This window comes from Pteropus vampyrus, unplaced genomic scaffold, assembly GCF_000151845.1.
Source record: "Pteropus vampyrus isolate Shadow unplaced genomic scaffold, Pvam_2.0 Scaffold31, whole genome shotgun sequence".
Classification (NCBI taxonomy): Eukaryota; Metazoa; Chordata; class Mammalia; order Chiroptera; family Pteropodidae; genus Pteropus; species Pteropus vampyrus.
In genome coordinates this window covers 9,633,425-9,652,108 of record NW_011888812.1, presented here as the reverse complement: position 1 = coordinate 9,652,108, position 18,684 = coordinate 9,633,425, and the positions used below count along the sequence as shown (strand labels likewise).

Genomic DNA, 18,684 nt, shown 5'->3' with positions numbered 1-18,684 from the left:
AAGTTCAGAAGTTATTTCATTTTAATAAATACAGCAGTTAAAAATAGATCTTGTGGGGTCTTTTGGAATTAATTTAAAGAATTATACAATTTTGAAGAACAGTTTGTCCCTGCCTGATTTGTAAAAGGTAGGGCTACGTGACAGAGCTGAACTCCTGTTGCCCTAATGCAGGCACTGTCCGGTTCAGTGATACTTTAGCTACTTAGCTACTTCTCGTAGATTGTACACAGTGCGGCCCGGCCCGCCCCCCCGCCACTGCCTTTCCTCTCTCCTCTGCCTTACTGTTTCTCTGCTGTCTCTTCCCTGGGTATGCTGTCTCCAGTCTGCTGTTCATCATTTCCTCCAAAGCCACCACCATCTTCTTCTATTTCTCTTAAAAAAAAAAACAACACCATTGTAATTATTAGTTTTTAAAGAGAGAGCTGTTATGAAGACCTGAAGGCTTTAACAGTTTGTGGACCTCCCCATTTTGGGCCTTGAGCCAGAAGTTGGATAATAGATAGTGTAAAATCACTTGTGAAGTAACTGTTTGTGAAATAGTTTATATCTCCACTAAAGGAGAGAATAGAAAAAGACCTTTAACCTCAGAAACTGCAGTATTTTCTGGTAGGGGATGAGGTTGGGGCACGGTGGGGGAAAGGGGCAGCCTTGTTACTTAAACTAAGTTAAGGGAACTAAGGAGCATTACCGTACTAGATTGCATTCTGTTGTCCTGTGGACCTAATTGGAAGAAAATGAAAATGGTGGTGGTGTTGATTCTGAAACTGTTTTGATTTAGTAATAGAGAGGGCTAGTAGAATTTCTGTCTTTTGTTTGTAAAATACAAAATAAGACTATGATGCTTTGTTATTATGTATTGATTGTTTACATTTAATTAGTTGGTAGTTGCAAACTAGCAGACCCTTTAATTTACAGATTTCTTAGTAGTTTTAACTTAACCGAATTGTTTTGGTAAGAAAAGTAAAACTTAGCTGTGGTTACATGTTTAGTTAATGGTTATGTTAGATTTAGATTCAGTAAGTTCTGTACCAGGCATTTCATTCATTATCTAATTATATGTAGAGACAAGAGCCTTAACTTAATCTATAGGATTTTTAAAACTTATGGAAATTTAAAAATATACACAGAAGTAGAATGAATAATCTTAATAAACCTGACCTACCTGTTACCTGACTTCAACTATTATCAGCATTCTGCCAGTCCTTATGGGATGTGAAACATACAAGGAAAGTAATTTTATGTTTTTAAAACATCACTATGAAGAGATACATTGGTGTACTCAAAAAAGTATGTGTGAGAATGTTAACTCTTCATACATTGTAAATTTAATACTGTTAATCAGGATAATACTGTTTTAGGATAATAATGCATTCATTTGTCTTTGAAAATATCTGAGCAAACCAACTTAATGGAGAGCCACATTTGCTGTAAAAATTTTAGTTCTCTTGCACCTTCTTACAAATTGCTATTTATTTTATGTACACTAGCCTATCTGCAACTTTTGTATGGATCACTAATAGTCATTTTTAGAATATGTAGGGCAATATTTTAAGTCAACTTAAAGTTGGAAATCACTAAATATTTTTGATGTACTCTCTCCTTTTGCATGCCCTTTATCTGTTTTACATGATTGTATGTATTGATTGACTAAGGAATACATATAGTTTGTTGAGGGGCGAATTTTGACTACCTGCTTTCCCTGGGCCTAGTAATGGTGATTAGGAACTTAAGTTATCTGCTCCCTTGTTCGCTTTTTGGAGGAGTAGTAAGTTGTGTGTGTGTGCAGTTGTGCAGCGTGTTCTTTACTAGTCACTACAAGGTGATGGTAGCCTTATTTCTGAATTTCCTTGCTTTTATTAGTTTAAATTAGACCCATAGGGGTAATTATTCCACCCCAATGCGTGGGGAAGCATAGTCTTTGGGAGTTGTGCATCTAAACCCGTGTGCAGTACATTGAAAAGGTATCTTTAATGTTATGATGCTGTTTGGCGTATTTTGTTTAGTGCAAGGTGTGTACTTACTTATTTAACAGGACTCTAATAAGCTCCCTCTACACCAAAGATATATTTTAAAAATTATACTTAAGACGACTTTGTAGTATTCCCCAGTAGAGTTCATCGAGAGCAGCAAAACCTTTCTAAAATAAAACTTATTCCTTTAACCGGTATTCATTTAAGTGGGTTTCTCTGTACTTGGTTTCCATGGAAATAGTGAACAGCTAACGTTATTTATAAGGTGGAAGTAAAATAGGGTGCCTAATGGGACCCCATGCTGCTCTGATGAAGAGACTTAGGGAAAAAAATCCATGCTCATGGGATTTTTTTTTTAACAAGGTTAATGGAAGCCCTGATTTCAGTCTTCTGTAACAGAACATATTTTTGGTTTTAAAGGCTAGCGTTAATATCAAGCAAACTTCTTTTTTTTTTCGGTTCGTATTGCTTTCACTTTCAAGTTTTAGGACCACTTACTTACCAACATGATTGAGGCTTTATGCTTCAAACTCCTGTTTCTTTGTGGGTTTTGTTTCAAAAGTTGAAATCCCCAGAATATTGTAACTGTTTCAATTTCTCATTGACATTTCAAAGTACAGATAAAAAGCTAAATGTTCATAATGATAGCAGTGATGATAAAGAATCGATATGTTGGACTACATAGATTTTTTTTTTTTAAATGTGAATGTATGGAACCATTTTTAGTCTTCAGGCCTTAAGTCAGAGTTCTTTTTTATTTGTGTTGTGGAGCTAAACCTGTGTACTAAGAAAAGGTTCTGATTTTCTTTTGGGAATAGAAATGGGAAAAATCTTAAATTCTCTTTCTTTTTAAGAATATGGATCATTTCCAGAGGGTTTTAATTGAGATAAATGTTAATTCTTTCAGTCTTTTGAATATGGGTTTGGGATAAATCTTGGGTTTTTCCTCACCTCTTCGGTAAGGCCTACTCTTAGTTTTCTAGGCCTACAGCAAAGCCTTGCATTTCTCAAGCCCCTTCAAGTGAAAGAATATTATTCCCTTTGTTTGTGTTTGTGATTGGTGTGTGTGTGTGTGTGTGTGTGTCTGTCTCACTAATTTTTCTATAGCCTGAAAGGCACCTGCTCATTTTTCAGCCTGGTGAGTACAGCAGTGCTATATTGAGAAATGAGGCAGTATGGAACACAATAAGGTGCTATAATTTTTATTTACTTACTTTTGGTTGTCTTTGGCAGCTTGTGATCATTATCCGTTTGTCTGGAAGCACTCTTGATTATTCCTGGCTATCAATGCAGCAGGAGTGTTTTTCTGTACTTTGAAAGCAAGGATTGTAGTGTACTTAGGGCTCCATCAGGGGAAGAATTTGTGTGTGTGTGTGTGTGTGTGCGCGCGTGCGCGCGCGCGCGCGTGTATGTGGAAAGGCTTCTGGCTACAGTTGGTTTTACTGTGCTCTAATTTTAAAAATTTGGTTGTTTTAATCCTGTTGAATTTTCGTGTGAAGTATTTTATCTCCAGCAGTTCACTAGTTTCTTCTATTTAATAAAATTTCCATAGTGTGTTAACCATTCTTTTAGTTTATTTTTTTCTTGTGTATTTTTAAATCAGGTGTTTACCAGTGACCTTCCTTAGTGACTTTAATTTGAATTATCTTTGTGCTTTAGAGACATAGGAATTTGGGTCTATTATCCCATTTCTGAGAGAACAACTCCCAGTAGTTTCAGTTAGTGCAATAGAAAGGGTTTTCACAGAGCAGTGCTGGGCATTGATCCTCCTCCTTGGTACTATGGTTTACACCCAGAACTCCCATTAGTGTTAATAGGAGGCACTTGCTTTAGTCCCTGTGCGCCAAGATAGACCCAAACTCGTACAATGTCTTATAGATACTGAGTTGTTTTGTTGTTGTTGTTGATGGGAAGAATTTTGGTCCTTAGGTTAACTGATTATTAAGATAAGAGTTTGAGTTGTCTTGGGATATGAGATGATTTACTAAGGCCGATCTGTAATTAAAAAGTTTATGTCATGGTGATTAGACTCAAAACATTTACAGCTTTGTGACCTATAGATGCTTGTGAACAAGGATTTTTGTACTTGATAGAAGGATGAAGCAAGATTTCTTCTTTTTGTTTTTTTCTCCTGATACTTCTCAACTACAAAATAAATGATTTTACAAGTTTTTGTACATGTTTTAAAAATTATTTTTCATTTGTAAGCCTTCTTAGATTTACTCTCTGGCCTCGTCAGTCTTTTGTCAGTTAATGTTGCTCACGTTTTTCAAGCATATAGAAACTAATAATGTGCACTGTCTTAGAGCTTGGACATTGCAATCACTGGTCAAGTATTACATAATCACTGGTTATTATGCCTAGCTGTGAATTATGGATTTTTATTACTTTTATTTATTTATTCACAGTCTAATGGAAGGATTGAGAGTAGTAAATAGGGTTTTAGGCTGGGCTTTGCCTCTTATTATCTTTGTAGTTTTTGGCTAGTCATCTAGACTTCTTGGACCACTGTTCTCCTGTGAAATGAAGGTATGGATCTGGTACTTTGGGCTGGCCATTCTAGCTTTAGGCTACTTGAGGACCTACTTTAATAGGTACTGAAGGAAATAGAGGACTGTAACGCTGATTCCTAATCCTGGATACCCATCAAAATCTTTTGGGGGAACTCTTGAAAAAATACAGGTACCTGGGCTCCAAATCAGATATAATGAAATTCAGAATCTTTAAGGCAAGGGCCTGTGAATCTTTTTTTTGTTTTTAAGCTTTAGATTTATCCTGATCTAGTTTTTGAGAACTACTTGTATAAGATATTATATCGTGTGTGTGTGTGTGTGTATTTATAGTACCTTTAGGGAGATAAGACATGCGAGTTACAATGTGAGCTAGTATGTGATTAAATTCTATGAATGAGAAAGATGATACCTACTCTGAGAATTCAAAGAAAAGGAGAATTAGGAGTTGGGATGGTTAGGGAAGGTCTCTATTAATCAGTGAGTCTTTATCTATACCTGGATGACTGGGTGAGATGTGAGAGGCCAAGAGAAGGTGAAAGGGTATTCTTGGTATAAGAAAGAGTATCCCCAAAGTGAAAGTTTGGAGAGGGGAACAATTCTGATAATAGGTTTAGTCTTTATTTTAGTATTCTAATCTTGCAGCTGCTTTAGATTCCCTAAACATTTTAAGGAAATGGGCCATGAAGATATTTGTTGGAAGAGAGTGTTCCAGCCAGAGGGAAAAGCAAGTAGAAGGTGGTAGTAGAGTTCAAAGAAGCTATCAAAGTCTGTGTTATTTTGAAGGTAGAGGCAAGATGGTTAGCTATTGGATTGGACATAGGATGTGGAAAACAGAAGTCAGTGATGACTTTAAAGTTTTGGCCTGAAAGGACGGAATTGTCATCTTTTAAGGTAGGGATGACTGAGGAGGAGGTTGGGGCACAGGTGGTCAAGAGTTTAGTTTTGACAGGTGTTGAGTGGGCAGTTAGGTGTATGAGTTTGGAATTCAGGGGAAGGGCCTGGGCTGGAGGTAAAAATTTGGGAGTCATTAGTGTTCAAATTCTTTTATAGCCATGAGACTGGGAGAGATTAGCTAATAGGAGGAGTTCCAGAAACTGATCCCTGGGGCAGTTCAACATTTGAGGTCTTGAGAGAAGAGAAGGAACCAGGAAAAGAGACCCAGAAGAGTGGCCAGAAAGATTGTGAGGAAAATCAAGAATGGGTGGTAGTCAAGAGAAGAATGGGTTTCAAGAAGGAAGGAGTTATCAACTAGATCAAATAATACTGGTCAAACAAGGAAGCAAGGGCTGAGACTTGACTCTTGGATTTAGCAACAGGAAGGTCATTGGTGATCTTAAGAATAGGAAGCAAAAGCCCTAATGAAAGGGATTCAATAGAGAATGAGGAGAGGAACTAGAGATGGCAGTTGAATGTGGTTAACACTTCAGAGAGTTTTGCTATAAACAGCATAGACAAGGGACAATAGAGAAGGATATGGAGTCAGGGAGGCTTTTTTCAAAAGATAGAAGAAACAAAATGATTTAGTAATGAGGGAAAAAGTGATACTTCTTGAGAGTGAGGTGAGAAGTACTAGAGCCTTGTCCATAAGGGAGATTAAGAGGGATGAATGATTATGATGTTGGGGCCTAAAGGACTAAATCTCATAAAGCAGAATTTTGCTTTTTCTTCTGAGCACTTGTTTGCATTTGAATGTATTTTAAACTTATTATGCTTTCTATTTAGAAGTTAGGAAGGGTAGATGAAAAGCAATAAAACTTATTGTATATAATATTAGTGTATCATTTTGGTGTAGTAGAAAAAGATTGAATCTTCTGTGTAAGGTGACATTTTAAACTGTCTTTGAATGACAGTTATCTGTGCTATTCTAGTCCCTTATCAAAATTTATGATTAAGCATACACTATAAACTTAATCACTCAAAATTTGTAGTAGGATAAATTTTAGCCTAATTTAAAACATGATCTAGTATTGAACATTTTCTCTGCAAAATTTACTTATTGTTTAATACATATCATTCATATACAGAGGTTTTTAGATATTTTATAAAAGATACTTAAGTAATTATTAGTTACCTTTTTGATTTATTGATGATATTTTAAAGTTTACGATCATATCAGAAATCTGAATGATTCATTTCTTTACCAGTGCTAATTAAAGCATGTGCCTGTGAAGATCTAGAGAGGTGAACAATCTTCATTTTGCAAAAAATCATGTGAAGTTGTGTTAGCAAGATAATGTTCATCTCTAAAGCAAAAAAATCATTTATTCCAACTTAAGTATTTTGAATGTATTTTTCAAAAACAAATCTATATTTTAAAAAATTAAGCAAATATGATTAAATATTTGAACTACATTAGCTGCAAGTGTGAACTTGTATGTAAGTGGACTTTCAATCAACTTAACATGAGAAAATCAAACTTGCATTTCAGACTTTAAATAGATTTTGTTTATGGATAGTGCAATAAGTAACACATTTTTATATGAATCTTGCTGCTAATACATTCCTGTTAAATTATAGAAATAATATTTTTAATCAATTTCCAAATAGTAGTCAGTAGTGTTTCAGAAGAAACACTTTGGTAGTCCTAATGTGGTGTTTAAGAATCACTATTCTAAACAAAATTTACTCTTTTTGAATATCTGAACCTTTTTGCTCATCTTAAGACTGTGGATCTTTTTCCCATAATTCTTACACAGAACTTGGCACATAGTATCATGGAGTTGGCAAACCCCTCTGAAGCCCATTCACAGGGATCCCTTAACCATACATAAAGGATCTCAGATTTTAAAACCTGCCCTAGATACCTTACATGATTTTTCTTTAAAACTTAACATGCAAACGTTTCCAAATATATTTGGTCAGTATTTATTGTAGTTTATTTCTTAGAAGAGTAACTGCTGCCACTGGTGAAGAGGAAGTGAGGTCTGGTGGAAAGGCCAGCTCAGTCAAAGGAGTCTCAGGGTCTGCAAGCTTTTCTCCAGCTTTACTGCCAACTAGCTGTGTGACATTTGGGGAAGTCACTTAACCTCTCAGGCTTTGATTTCCTGTGTGATTTCTGCAGTCCTTGAAAGCAGTTTTATGATATCATGGCAAAATTCTTTATCAGTTTGGGATTGACTTTGCTACTGATTTTTGGAGAAATGCCCTAGAAATAAGGTATATATCCATTGCACCTTTTTATTGAATATGATTCAGAAGAGTTTATGTGACTGTACTTTCTCAAATACCATATAAATAAAAGTTAAAATCCCAACCCTATCCTGATCACTTTGAGTTTCAATATGTTTTATTTAATCTGGGTATCAGCCATTGTTATTATATGTGCTGCAGTTATCTCTCATTCTGTGGCTTGCTTTTTCATTATCTTAATTTTTTTTTTTTTGATGACCAGAAATTCTTTAGTCCAAGTTATCAGTCTTTTCCTTTTCATTATATTTTAAAATGGCAATATTTAACTTCCTAATCAATTGTTTTTGTCCAAAGTCATTCATTTAACAAATAATGCTGTGGGAGATTGATGCATAAATTATCCCAAGCATGAAAAAAACTAACAAGAAATGCCTAATAGGGAGAATAAGCCTGCAAAAGAGTTAAGAGTCCACTTAGTGAATTCATTCATGTAACAGATATTTACTGAGCATTTACTATATGCATATACTTTTTTTAACTTTTATTTTTCAATTAAAGCTAAAAATATTATTTTGTATTAGTTTCAGGTGTTCAGATGGGGAAGTGATTTCTTTCCCATCAGTCTAGTACCCACCTGACACTATACATAGTTATTACAATGTTATTGAGTATATTCCTTATGCTGTACTTCACATCACATGCCTATTTTGTAACTACCAATTTGTACTTCTTCATCTCTTTTCCTTTTTCACCCAGCCCCTCAATCTCCCTTCCATCTGGCAATCATCAATTCTCCATTTCTATGAGTCTGTTTTCCTTTTGTTTGTTCGTTTATTTTGTTCTTCAGATTCTACATATAAGTGAAATCATGATACTTGTCTTTCTCTGACTTATTTCACTTAGCATGATATGCATGGTACTGTTTTGAGTGGTACAGTAGTATCTATAATGTTAAGAATCCACTTTTTAAAATTTAGATGTTATCGACAAATATCTTGTGTTAGTTTTAGGTGTACGACATGATTTGACATAGGAGGACGAGTTAGAGAGGGAAGGGGAGGGGGATGGAGATAATGATGTATTAGGAAATGATTACCACAGTAAGTTTAGTTAACATCTATCACCACAAAATTACAAATTTTTTTTCCTTTGTGAGAATCCACTCTTTAATAACCATATTATTCTACAGATTTTTGCATGATAACTTTTTTGGGTGGGAGTCATTCTAATCTTGGTGATTGAAATTACCATTTATATGGACTTGAGAACTTTTAAAACACTGCTGCTATAGAAAAGGCAGGCTAAAACAGCAAATTGAATTTCTTGTGGAAATGAATGTTAACTATGAATCTGGGCTGTTTTAAATTATTTTACTATATGTTTTATATGACTGTACATAAGTAAATAAAAATTTATAATCTGGATGACATTTTTTGAAATATCCCTTGAAATGAAAACACTATTGGCATAATATCAGTCAACAAATGTATTATGTTTAAAGCATAAGGAAGATACTTTTAGTTTTAGAGCATGGTATGTGGAGTTTAAATAATTTAATACTAAAATATTAGAGGAAAAGTTTAAATTTTGTTTCCTATTTTTTTTTTTTTTAAGTGAGAAAGAAGTTTGGGGCAGGGAAGAGTTAAAAATAAACAGTAGAGCCTGACTTGACTTTTCTGACCTTGAAGTCAACTTAATGGAGTTTAGTTAGCCTTAAGAAAGCACAATTGATAAAAACATCATTGAGCATTGGATTGGGATCCCAAAACCTTTGATTTTTTTCTTTCTGGCTCCATTCACTGATTAAATATGTAGCATAGAGAAAGTCACTTCTGTGTGATGTGGTTTACAGCCTAAAGTGGTGAGACTTTAAGAATGTGAATGAAAATTATGACTATAGATATAAAATGCTGTGGATTTTAAAGCCTTATATAAGACAAATTCATTTCAAGATAAATTGAAAAAAGGCCTTAGTAGACCAAACTAAGAGCCAATGGTGTTAGCTTAATTTGTTAATATAAAGCAGCAAACAGTGGAGGTCATTTGTTGGAAATGAGAGTGTATGTTTTACAGATGAGGTGCATTTCATTTCTGTTTGTCTCTTAGGAAAGGGAAACCCTCAACTACTTTTCCTTGTCTTGAAAAAAACTGTGGAAAAGTGAAAAAACTGGAAAATTAGAGACTTAACTTCCCTTGAATTCTCTTTGCTGTAAGAATTACCTATCCCTTTCTTTTGTTTGAGTTTTAGAGCTTTGCAGATGTTTGTGTTTTGGTTTTTTCTCCTTAAAATCAGATAGAAATCTTTCAGTGTTCAGCTTTTGATGACATATCATAAATCTGTTTGTAGCCTAATTCCATTTTCCTCCTTCTTCTGTTATAGGGAGCAAGAGAGCTGAAGGAGGGTCAGTTTTCCCCAAATTGGTAAGTCCTTTTACCAGGCTGGCATAGTGTGTTTGATGCTAGTTGGATAATAATTCAAACGTTCAGTGAATTCTTTTTCTTTTCTTTTTTTTTGCAAAACTCTCTTCTCAGAAGTGAGGTTTTGCTGTTTGTACTGAATGAAAGTGAATTTTTGTCTAATTTCACATAGCCATATCTCAAATGCATCTGTCTTTCTAATAATACTGCTAGACTTGCATGTTCCTGCATTCAATAACTGTTACAGTGTAAAGGTCCCCTGTGCCAAAAATGTCCTTAATGCAGTGTTAGAGCTGAAAATTCAAAAGTAAAGAAATTAAAAAGTTAAGGTTTTCATTGTGTTTTGTATTACTTAATATTCTGTTAAATTTGATGGCTTTAATATATATGGAAAATAGCTAGATTAATGTAACTATGGGAACCTTGACTTTGAAATTTGGGGCTCTTAAGCATTTATATTCTTAAATTTAATGTTGGATTGGCTTCATGTCTGATATTAAATTTTTAGTGTGTGTTTTGTATTCTTAAAGAGGAAAAAATAAAAAGAGAAATGTAGCAGTGTGGAACACATAAGCAAACACATTTTTTCCTAATATCTACTTTAATATCTACTTTAACAGCTTATAAATCATCACAGTTGAATCGTTTCTTTGAATGTCTAATTCAAGATCACAGATTGCACAAGGCAGTCTAGTGACTAAGGATCAAACAAATATTAACCTTATTTAGAGAGCGTGTATTTTGTGATAAAAAATTAAATTCAAACAAGATAGCTGTAATAGGGTAGTCCCCTAATGCAAGGCTATCTATTTTTTTTTTTTTTACACCTGTCTCTCTCTCTCTCTCTCTCTCTCTCTCAAATAGTAATTAACCTAGTGTGTGTAGTAGATATTTAGTTAAGGGCTTTTTTTTTTTTGATAACTTACGGTTCTTGAGATATCTGTCTTACCTTGTAGAGATTGGGGCTTTGAACATGAAAGAGAGGCATTTGAACTAGTTAACCTTACATTTATTACCTTTTTATTATACTTGCCTTTCTCTCATGGACCCTTTTAAAATAATCAGGACCCAATAACCCTTTACTCTGAGATGTGATAGAATCATGGGGTCTTAGAGATGGGACCTTAAAGACCTTCTCTTCTAGCCTTTTACTGGATGTGGCAATTTCTTCTCTATCTCTGATGGATTGTTATTTGGGTACCTACCGAATACTACATTTAAAAAAAAATGTAGCTTATTATTTCTATAATGTATTCTGAGGAACTCGTGTTCCACAGAAATGAATAAATATTACTAAGGCCGGGTGGGGGAGGGAAAATGTTCTATGGTCAAATAATTTGGGAAATGCTGCATTAAACAAAGTTAAACAGGTTTCTTTACTGCAGGACTTCTCAGAACCTTTAATATGCTAATGTGCATTGTGAATCTCCAAGAGGGGGATATGATATGCAGCATTCTTGAATACTTCTAATGACAGGGAGCCCACTACCTCATAAGGTAACCCATTCCTTTTTTGTATAGCTCTAATCCTTAGCACTTCCTTAAATTGATCTAAAATCTATCTCCCATGATTTCCACTTCTGTTAAGTACTTCCTGGTTATGCAAGACTACCACAACCTCTTTTGTTAACCTTTGTGCAGTAAATATGTATATGGTTCTGGCAGGCTTGTCTGGACTCTTTTTATAATCATTAAATAGTATTCTGGTAAATGTGGCAACCAGTTCAAAAAATCTCGGCCTCATTGTCACTATGCTTTTCTTATACTCTAGTTTCTAACCTCCTTCATTTTGAAGTTCTGTGAATTTTTAAATTTACTTCAATGTTCTTGTTGTTGGGATGATTTTGGTAAACATGCTTGATTTCTGTAAAGGTAGCGAGTAGAAGAATGTGTATTTGCTGGCTAGGCTTGGGCCCAGAAAGTTAGGTAGAAACTGTACATTAGAATGAACACTGGTGGCAGGGAGAGGTGCAAGGCACTGCAGCAGACTTACGAGGGAGTGGGTGTAGTGGAGCATCCCTGACTTGACCTAAAAACCACACTCTCGTATTGTATTGGTATGACTTGTGTGTAGGTATTCCTCTTTTTTTTTTTTTTTTTTTTTTTAAAAAATAAGGACCTCGCTCCCTCCTCCCTAAAAAAAGAAAACAGAGAAAGGAAAGATATATATTTTGTACTCAACCACATCAGACATTCATATATCATAAATCTAGTTATATGTGTGTGTTTAATTTAATGGTTCGGAAACATCAGTCTCATTAGCTAAGGAGATTTTTGTCAGCAGCTGTAATACCAGGATTTGAGCATAGTAACCTTCCCAGATTCAGTTAGTAGCCTCTAAAATCAGGATTGCCTAGCTCTTCGTGCAGTAGCATTTTCTGTTGACCTGTGGAGTGTCACCAAGAAATACCACATGAAAATAAGAAAACAAACGTTATGTTGTTTTTTAATGTCATTTCTTGATTCATGTTAGTGTTAGTTTTCAATAAGCATTATTAAAGTAATTTTATTAATTTTTGCATACATGGTCATTTTGGGCACTATTAGTTAAAAATTACAGATATTGTTTTACCTGCTGGCATGTTAGATACATAGCAAGAAAAAAGTATTTTGCACAAATTAAAACCTGATATTTTAGTATTAGGCATGTGACAAGGATACGTATACATAGATCTGTCAAGACTTTCTACTTTTTCATATTTTAAAAAAATATTGAACTTACTTTAAACACTATTCTGAGAATATAGATCAAAAGTGGAGTCTTAGACCAAGTAAGTATATGGTATAGAGAACGTCAAGCTGACCATTTTTAGGGCATTCAATCTGGGGAGGGGCATAGTGTATTATGGACTTACTGTTAGTTAAAGAAACTTGGTTGATGAATTGAGCTTTGATTGGAAAAAGGTTTCTATCAGTTCAGGAACAGAGCAATGTTCCTTAGCAGTAAATGCAGAGTTATAGCATTACCACATTATTAGAATCATAATGAAAGACCTATACGTCACATTTCTCTAAGGAGAACTATACCTAGAAAAATAGTTAGAAGCCTCTTTCTAACTATATGAATTTGAAAATAGGAAAGCCTACATACAGTCTTAGCAATATACTCTGTGGAGAAGTTTATTAAAGAAAGTTTGTATGTATGAATAAAAGCGTAAAGTATGTTATGAATAGCATAAAAATTTACAGTTTAAAAAGGGCTTTTCGTATGGTATTTACCTTATTTAAACCTCATCACAATTTTATGAAGTAGGTGATAACATTCCCACATTTGCTTTACTGATTTATAAGGAAACAAACAAATTTTAAAAACCCTGAGGCTAAGAATGATTACACAGCAAGTAAGTGGAATTAGGTATTTTTTTTGTTTTCTTGGGGGACAGCAAGTGCTCTTTCTAGACATCAGAGCTGCCTTTTTAAGTGAGATTTGATTATTGTTTTTGCTTGGTTTGTGGGGTTTTTATTTGTTTATGTTTTTGATATTTTTGTTATTTGAAAGTGAGAGGCCATTAGGTGTCCCAGTGGTTTGACATGTATAGTTTTGAAGATAACAAATGTTGGTGTTATGTGCTAGGCAGTTGTCCTCTCTGATGGTAGTATTTAGAGCTGGTGAGTAGTGAAAGGCATTGTACCTCAATAAAGTGTGTCTATTACTGTTTTGTGAGACTGTTTATATTTACCTTGCAGCAACTGATTTGTTATTTATAACTTATTAGAATTGGTCAAAATGTGATAAATCATCTTTTCACAGATTTAGCGAATAACACTTTCTTAATGATGCTATAAACTGCCCCCAAACAGTCTTTATATGACGGCTGCATGTGTTGTCTAAACCCCCAAAATATTTTAAAAAAGATCCAACATGTGCTTGCTTTGTTCTGTAAGCTATAAATATATGGATATAATTTGTTCCTTTAGGCAGAGACCAATCTTTTAAAATTGCTATCCAGAAAGAGACCTTTTTGAAGAAAGATATCCAATAAATCTTCTAATCCTTTAAGTTTTTCTATAACAAGTCACTACCTTTTTGAACTATTCTTTTAAACATTTTGTTTTGAAATAAAATGAGTAATTGGCAGTTAGCGTTCTTGCCAAATAAAACGTGTGCCTTTGTTTATTTCTAATAAGTAGACAACGATCTGATAAAGGAAGTAAAAGCTGTCAGCTCCTCATTAACTTGAGTTGCAGGCTTCTTATCCTGCAAGGCACTCCTTGACATTTAAAGCCTCCAGGTTAAACCCTGGTTTTACTTTTTTCCTGAACATTTTGTTTCATCAGTATAAAATTTTCTGGTGCTTTATCTAGCAATCCTCAGTTAATTTTTTGTTATTTAAAAATAAGTACATATTTTCTGTGGAAATAATTGAGAATATTGATATTCTGAAAAGAAGTAAATAACCCTTAGTGCTACCCCCAAGAGGTAACCAGTAGGAAATCCTGAATGTGACACCTGACCCACATACTCGACAGCTGACAGTATTATTATTTTTAAAAATCTTTGTCACTTTGATAGACAAAACTTCTTAAAGTTTACGCTTATGTGACTCTATTGAAAATGGATGTTTCTCATGTTTGTTGGTCATTATTATTTCTTCTGTGAATTGCTTTTTCATCATTTAAAAAAATTAATTTTGAGCACTCTAACTGTATAAATTATGTTAACTCTTTGTTATTTATAAAAAAGTTCCTCATATTTTTAACCTGCTGTTTGTTTCCAGAGTTTATATGAGTTGAGTTGAACTATAATGTTATATGTTACTACCAGTAAAATAAAATATGGCCTTTCTTTTGTTGAAAATATTCCTTTAACTTCAAGATGATTCTTAATTTGACAAGTATCATAACAGATCATTTTTGGACACTTTCTGAAAAAAACTAAAATTAATTCAATTTTCAGGAAGAACTGTAGTATATAAGTCAAGAATTTGAGTAGGGAGAATAGTATTTAAAATCGTGTAAGTTTTAACATTTGTGTTTTTATATAGTGTAAACTTAGATGACAACGAAACCTTTTGTCTAAATAACTTAATGGTTCTCATATTTATTTATTTATTATAGTTCCAAAGATTTTCTAAGATAATACGTAGCTGAAAAACTCAGGATTGTTCATCAAAATATGTCGACCTTTCCAAATTATTTCCCCTAAACATACTACCTTTATGAAATTTTTTGATTGATAATATCATTGTTTAATAATCTTTCCTAGCCTCCACAAATATGATTTTGAAGGAATATTACACTTTTGAAATTTATTGTTTTCTTAAGTTAGAGTATTTTGATACTACAGAACATAGTATATAAACCCTAGGGGAAAGATTGCCAGTGATGTTTTAAGCCTAGTGAGGTTAAGCAGATATAATAAAAACTCGTATTCATAAGTGTGTATTTTGTAGTTAATGATTCCATTATAACTGTCATCATGTTTTAAAATTTTAGGATAACTTAAGTTGAATATGGACTTTATCCATAGATAAATAATTTTTAGAAATATAAAGATAATGAATCTCATTGAATTGGTTTAAGGAACAGCGATTCTTTTAGCTCGTTGATTGTTCCTTTCCTTGGTTTGTGAGAATGCTGAGAAGTTCCTCTAACCATGAGTTTTACAGGTAGGAAGAAGAAAAAAGAAAGAAGTAAAGTTTAAATTATTTAGGCAGAAGCAAACTTTCCTTAGGGAGAGTACCTAAAATCATGTCTAAGGCTATATTCAAAAAAGAAAAAATTAAAAGAGAAATTAGCCATTGAGTTAATTTAAATTGCAGTAGTGATGAGTGGAGCAGAATAGGAAGGTTCACATTCACAAATCTAGGCTTTTGACATTACCTCCACATGCAGTTAGTTATACACACAGCCAAAGAGATGCACTGACAGCCTTGGAAAGAAGATGGTATTCATTGTAAAGCTGGAAATGTCGGTGCTGTTGCTAGACTGTCTCATCAGTTGTACACAGTAGATTTATTTTTTAATATCCCTGTCATAACTTTGTGGAGAACGCAGTTACATTGCCTTATATTTGTGTTAAGTATTAATTTGTTAAATGTAAACCTTTAACTTACACCAGATTTTCCTGTTTTCAGTTTAAAAAATTTTTTTAAGTAGAATGAGAGTCCAGCCAAATGAAACTACTTTGGCCTTCTTTAACCTCTGGGAGACCCTGAACTTTCCAGTTCACTTCGTGTGTTGTTTAAAAATGTATGACCCTGTTGTTATGTGTCTCTTTCGAAGGACAGTGTGTCCTGGATGGTTGTAGGTCTCCTCCTCTCTTAGACTTCCAACTCATCTAGGGCAGAAGGGGTCTTGTTTAGCTGTGTATCCTCAGAATGTAGTATGTAATGTGGTGCTGAGCACGTAGTAGGTGCTTAGATGTTTCTATGACCAGATTTAAACACATTTTTTTTTTCATTTCTTACTTATTTGAAGCGTTCTCTAGAAGAATGCTCAAAGAAAAAATCCAGAAAGTTTGGGGACCAATTTAGTACAAAACTGTTGATTTTGGAAAGAAATCTTTTTGGGAAATTTCTTGCCCTGTGTTAGAGAATCAAATATTTTTCAACTGCTTTATTTTATTTAACATGACTATTTCCTTTATGCCTAACGTAATGATCCAAAACATTGTATGATCTCTACAGCTGCAGTGAGAAGAGGAGTTTGTTATTTTAAACGGAGGCTGAAGAAACTATAGAATTAGCAGATATAAGAGAAAGTGGAGAAGGTAGAGGATGGAGTTGCAGACTCTACAGGAAGCTCTTAAAGTGGAAATTCAGGTTCACCAGGTATGTTGCATTATTGGCTTCTTTCATATCATGTTAAGTAATGACTAAGATTAGTAAACAGGCCCATCTCTGATTTTTAGTAGTTTTTAATCATCTTTCAGACAATTGTCCAAGAGTCGTGTCATTTGCCTTTTATCAATACTCGGTAAACTCATTGATAATACTTATAAGAACTTTAATAAAATAGTCCTGATTTCCTTTCCACAGAAAAGAATGGAAAATATTTTTTTCATATACCAAAAGTATTAAAAAATCTTGTCTTTTTTTTTTTTTGGTTTATTTGAAAGACTTTATTCTTGTGACTTATGACTTAACTTGCATATTTTAAGTGAGACATATTTAACTTGACTACCATGTATACTGAAGTTTTCACTCATAATTCAGCTTTATGCCTTGATTCCAGTTATTAGTAAAATATAAACCGTGATTGCCTTCACAGATGTGTAAGTTTTAGATTTCACAATTCTTACATTTTACCTCAGGTGTAAAGAAACTTAGGCTAAACAAACCTTTAAAATGTGGAAATAAAAATGTATATTAATAATTTTATTTGTATGATATAATTATGTTAACAAATACCTTATATATTTAATATGTATAGTGTTTTATTTACTATAAGAGTAACCAAGACAAAAAGTTATCTTTAAATAACTAAATCATTAACATTTATTATATAAACAGAGTATCACTGTTTCTAGATGTTAGCTGGATGTGGTACTAGGTTCAACATGCACATGTACATATATAATATTTGGTAATAGAAAGTGATAAATGATGAGGAATTGACTACTTTTGAATATTCAAGATGTTGGAATAGGAAAAGAGAACTATTTTTTAAAAGTGTTTGTTCTTAGCTGTGGTTTCCTTTGTTTTATCTGAATAGTCTAATGTAAGATTAGTTTCGGAAATTGGTGGACTTTTAGACTTTTGGTAACTACTAAATTTACAAGTTTCTCGGAGTTAGGGTGGATGAGAACTTTTAGGAAAGCTTCAAAGACACATATATCTATATATGTATGTATAGATATACACACACAGATACATTTTACATTAAGTTTCTATGTTCAGAAATCCCTGCTGCTGCTTTGGATCTTGTTAAACTTTTGCTCCTCAGTAGTCTTATAGTTTGCCATGTATAGGCAGACTTCTCTATGTAAAGTGTGTTGTGTTTATGGTAACTTTAAGAAATTTATTATATTTTATGTATTTAAATTTAGTGTATAATAAAGTAAGCACATTTTATTTGGCCTTGCTTCTGATATTAATTGAGAATAAAATCTGTTTACAAAAACAAGCTTGTCTTTTTCCCGAATGAAAGTTTTGTTCTTTTTTCATTTGAATCTATATTTTATTTTTTATTTAAAATTTCTTTTTTATTTTCAGTTACAGTTGACATACAATATTATATTAGTTTCACGTGTACAACATAGAGATTAAATTTAAATGACTTACAAAGTGATCACCCGGATAAATCCAGTACCCAACTGATACCATATAGTTATTACAACCTTATTGACTGTATTCCCTATGCTGTACTTTACATCCCTGTGACTATTTTGTAAATATCCATTTGTACTTTTTAATCCTTTCCTCTCCACTTTTTCACCCAGCTCCTCAACCCGCTTCCCATTTGGCAACCATCAATTTGTTTTCTGTATCTATGAGTTTGTTTCTGTTTTGTTTGTCCATTTAGTTTGCTCTTTAGATTCCACATATAAGTGAAATCATGTGGCATTTTTCTTTCTCTGACTTATTCCACTAAGCACAATACCCTCTAGGTCCATCCCTGTTATTGACAATAGCAAGATTTCATTCATTTTTTTTAATGATTGAGTAATATTCCATTGTGTAGATGTCCCACCTCTTCTTTATTCATTCATC

General features: G+C 33.4%; 1 protein-coding gene across 12 annotated transcripts in view; it reads left to right on the top strand.

Moving 5' to 3' along the window:
* The window catches only part of PHF21A (PHD finger protein 21A), a 154,294-nt gene that overhangs the window by 16,534 nt on the left and 119,076 nt on the right, over positions 1-18,684 (top strand). For 11 of the 12 annotated variants that reach the window (XM_023528717.1, XM_011356897.2, XM_023528719.1 and 8 more), the window contains exons 2-4: positions 9,993-10,033; positions 11,416-11,527; positions 16,660-16,803. In XM_023528717.1, the coding sequence (XP_023384485.1) occupies positions 16,750-16,803 (54 nt within the window). In that variant the 5' untranslated portion in view covers positions 9,993-10,033; positions 11,416-11,527; positions 16,660-16,749. The remainder of the gene's footprint in view (positions 1-9,992; positions 10,034-11,415; positions 11,528-16,659; positions 16,804-18,684) is intronic. The other variant, XM_023528716.1, reaches the window with a different exon arrangement.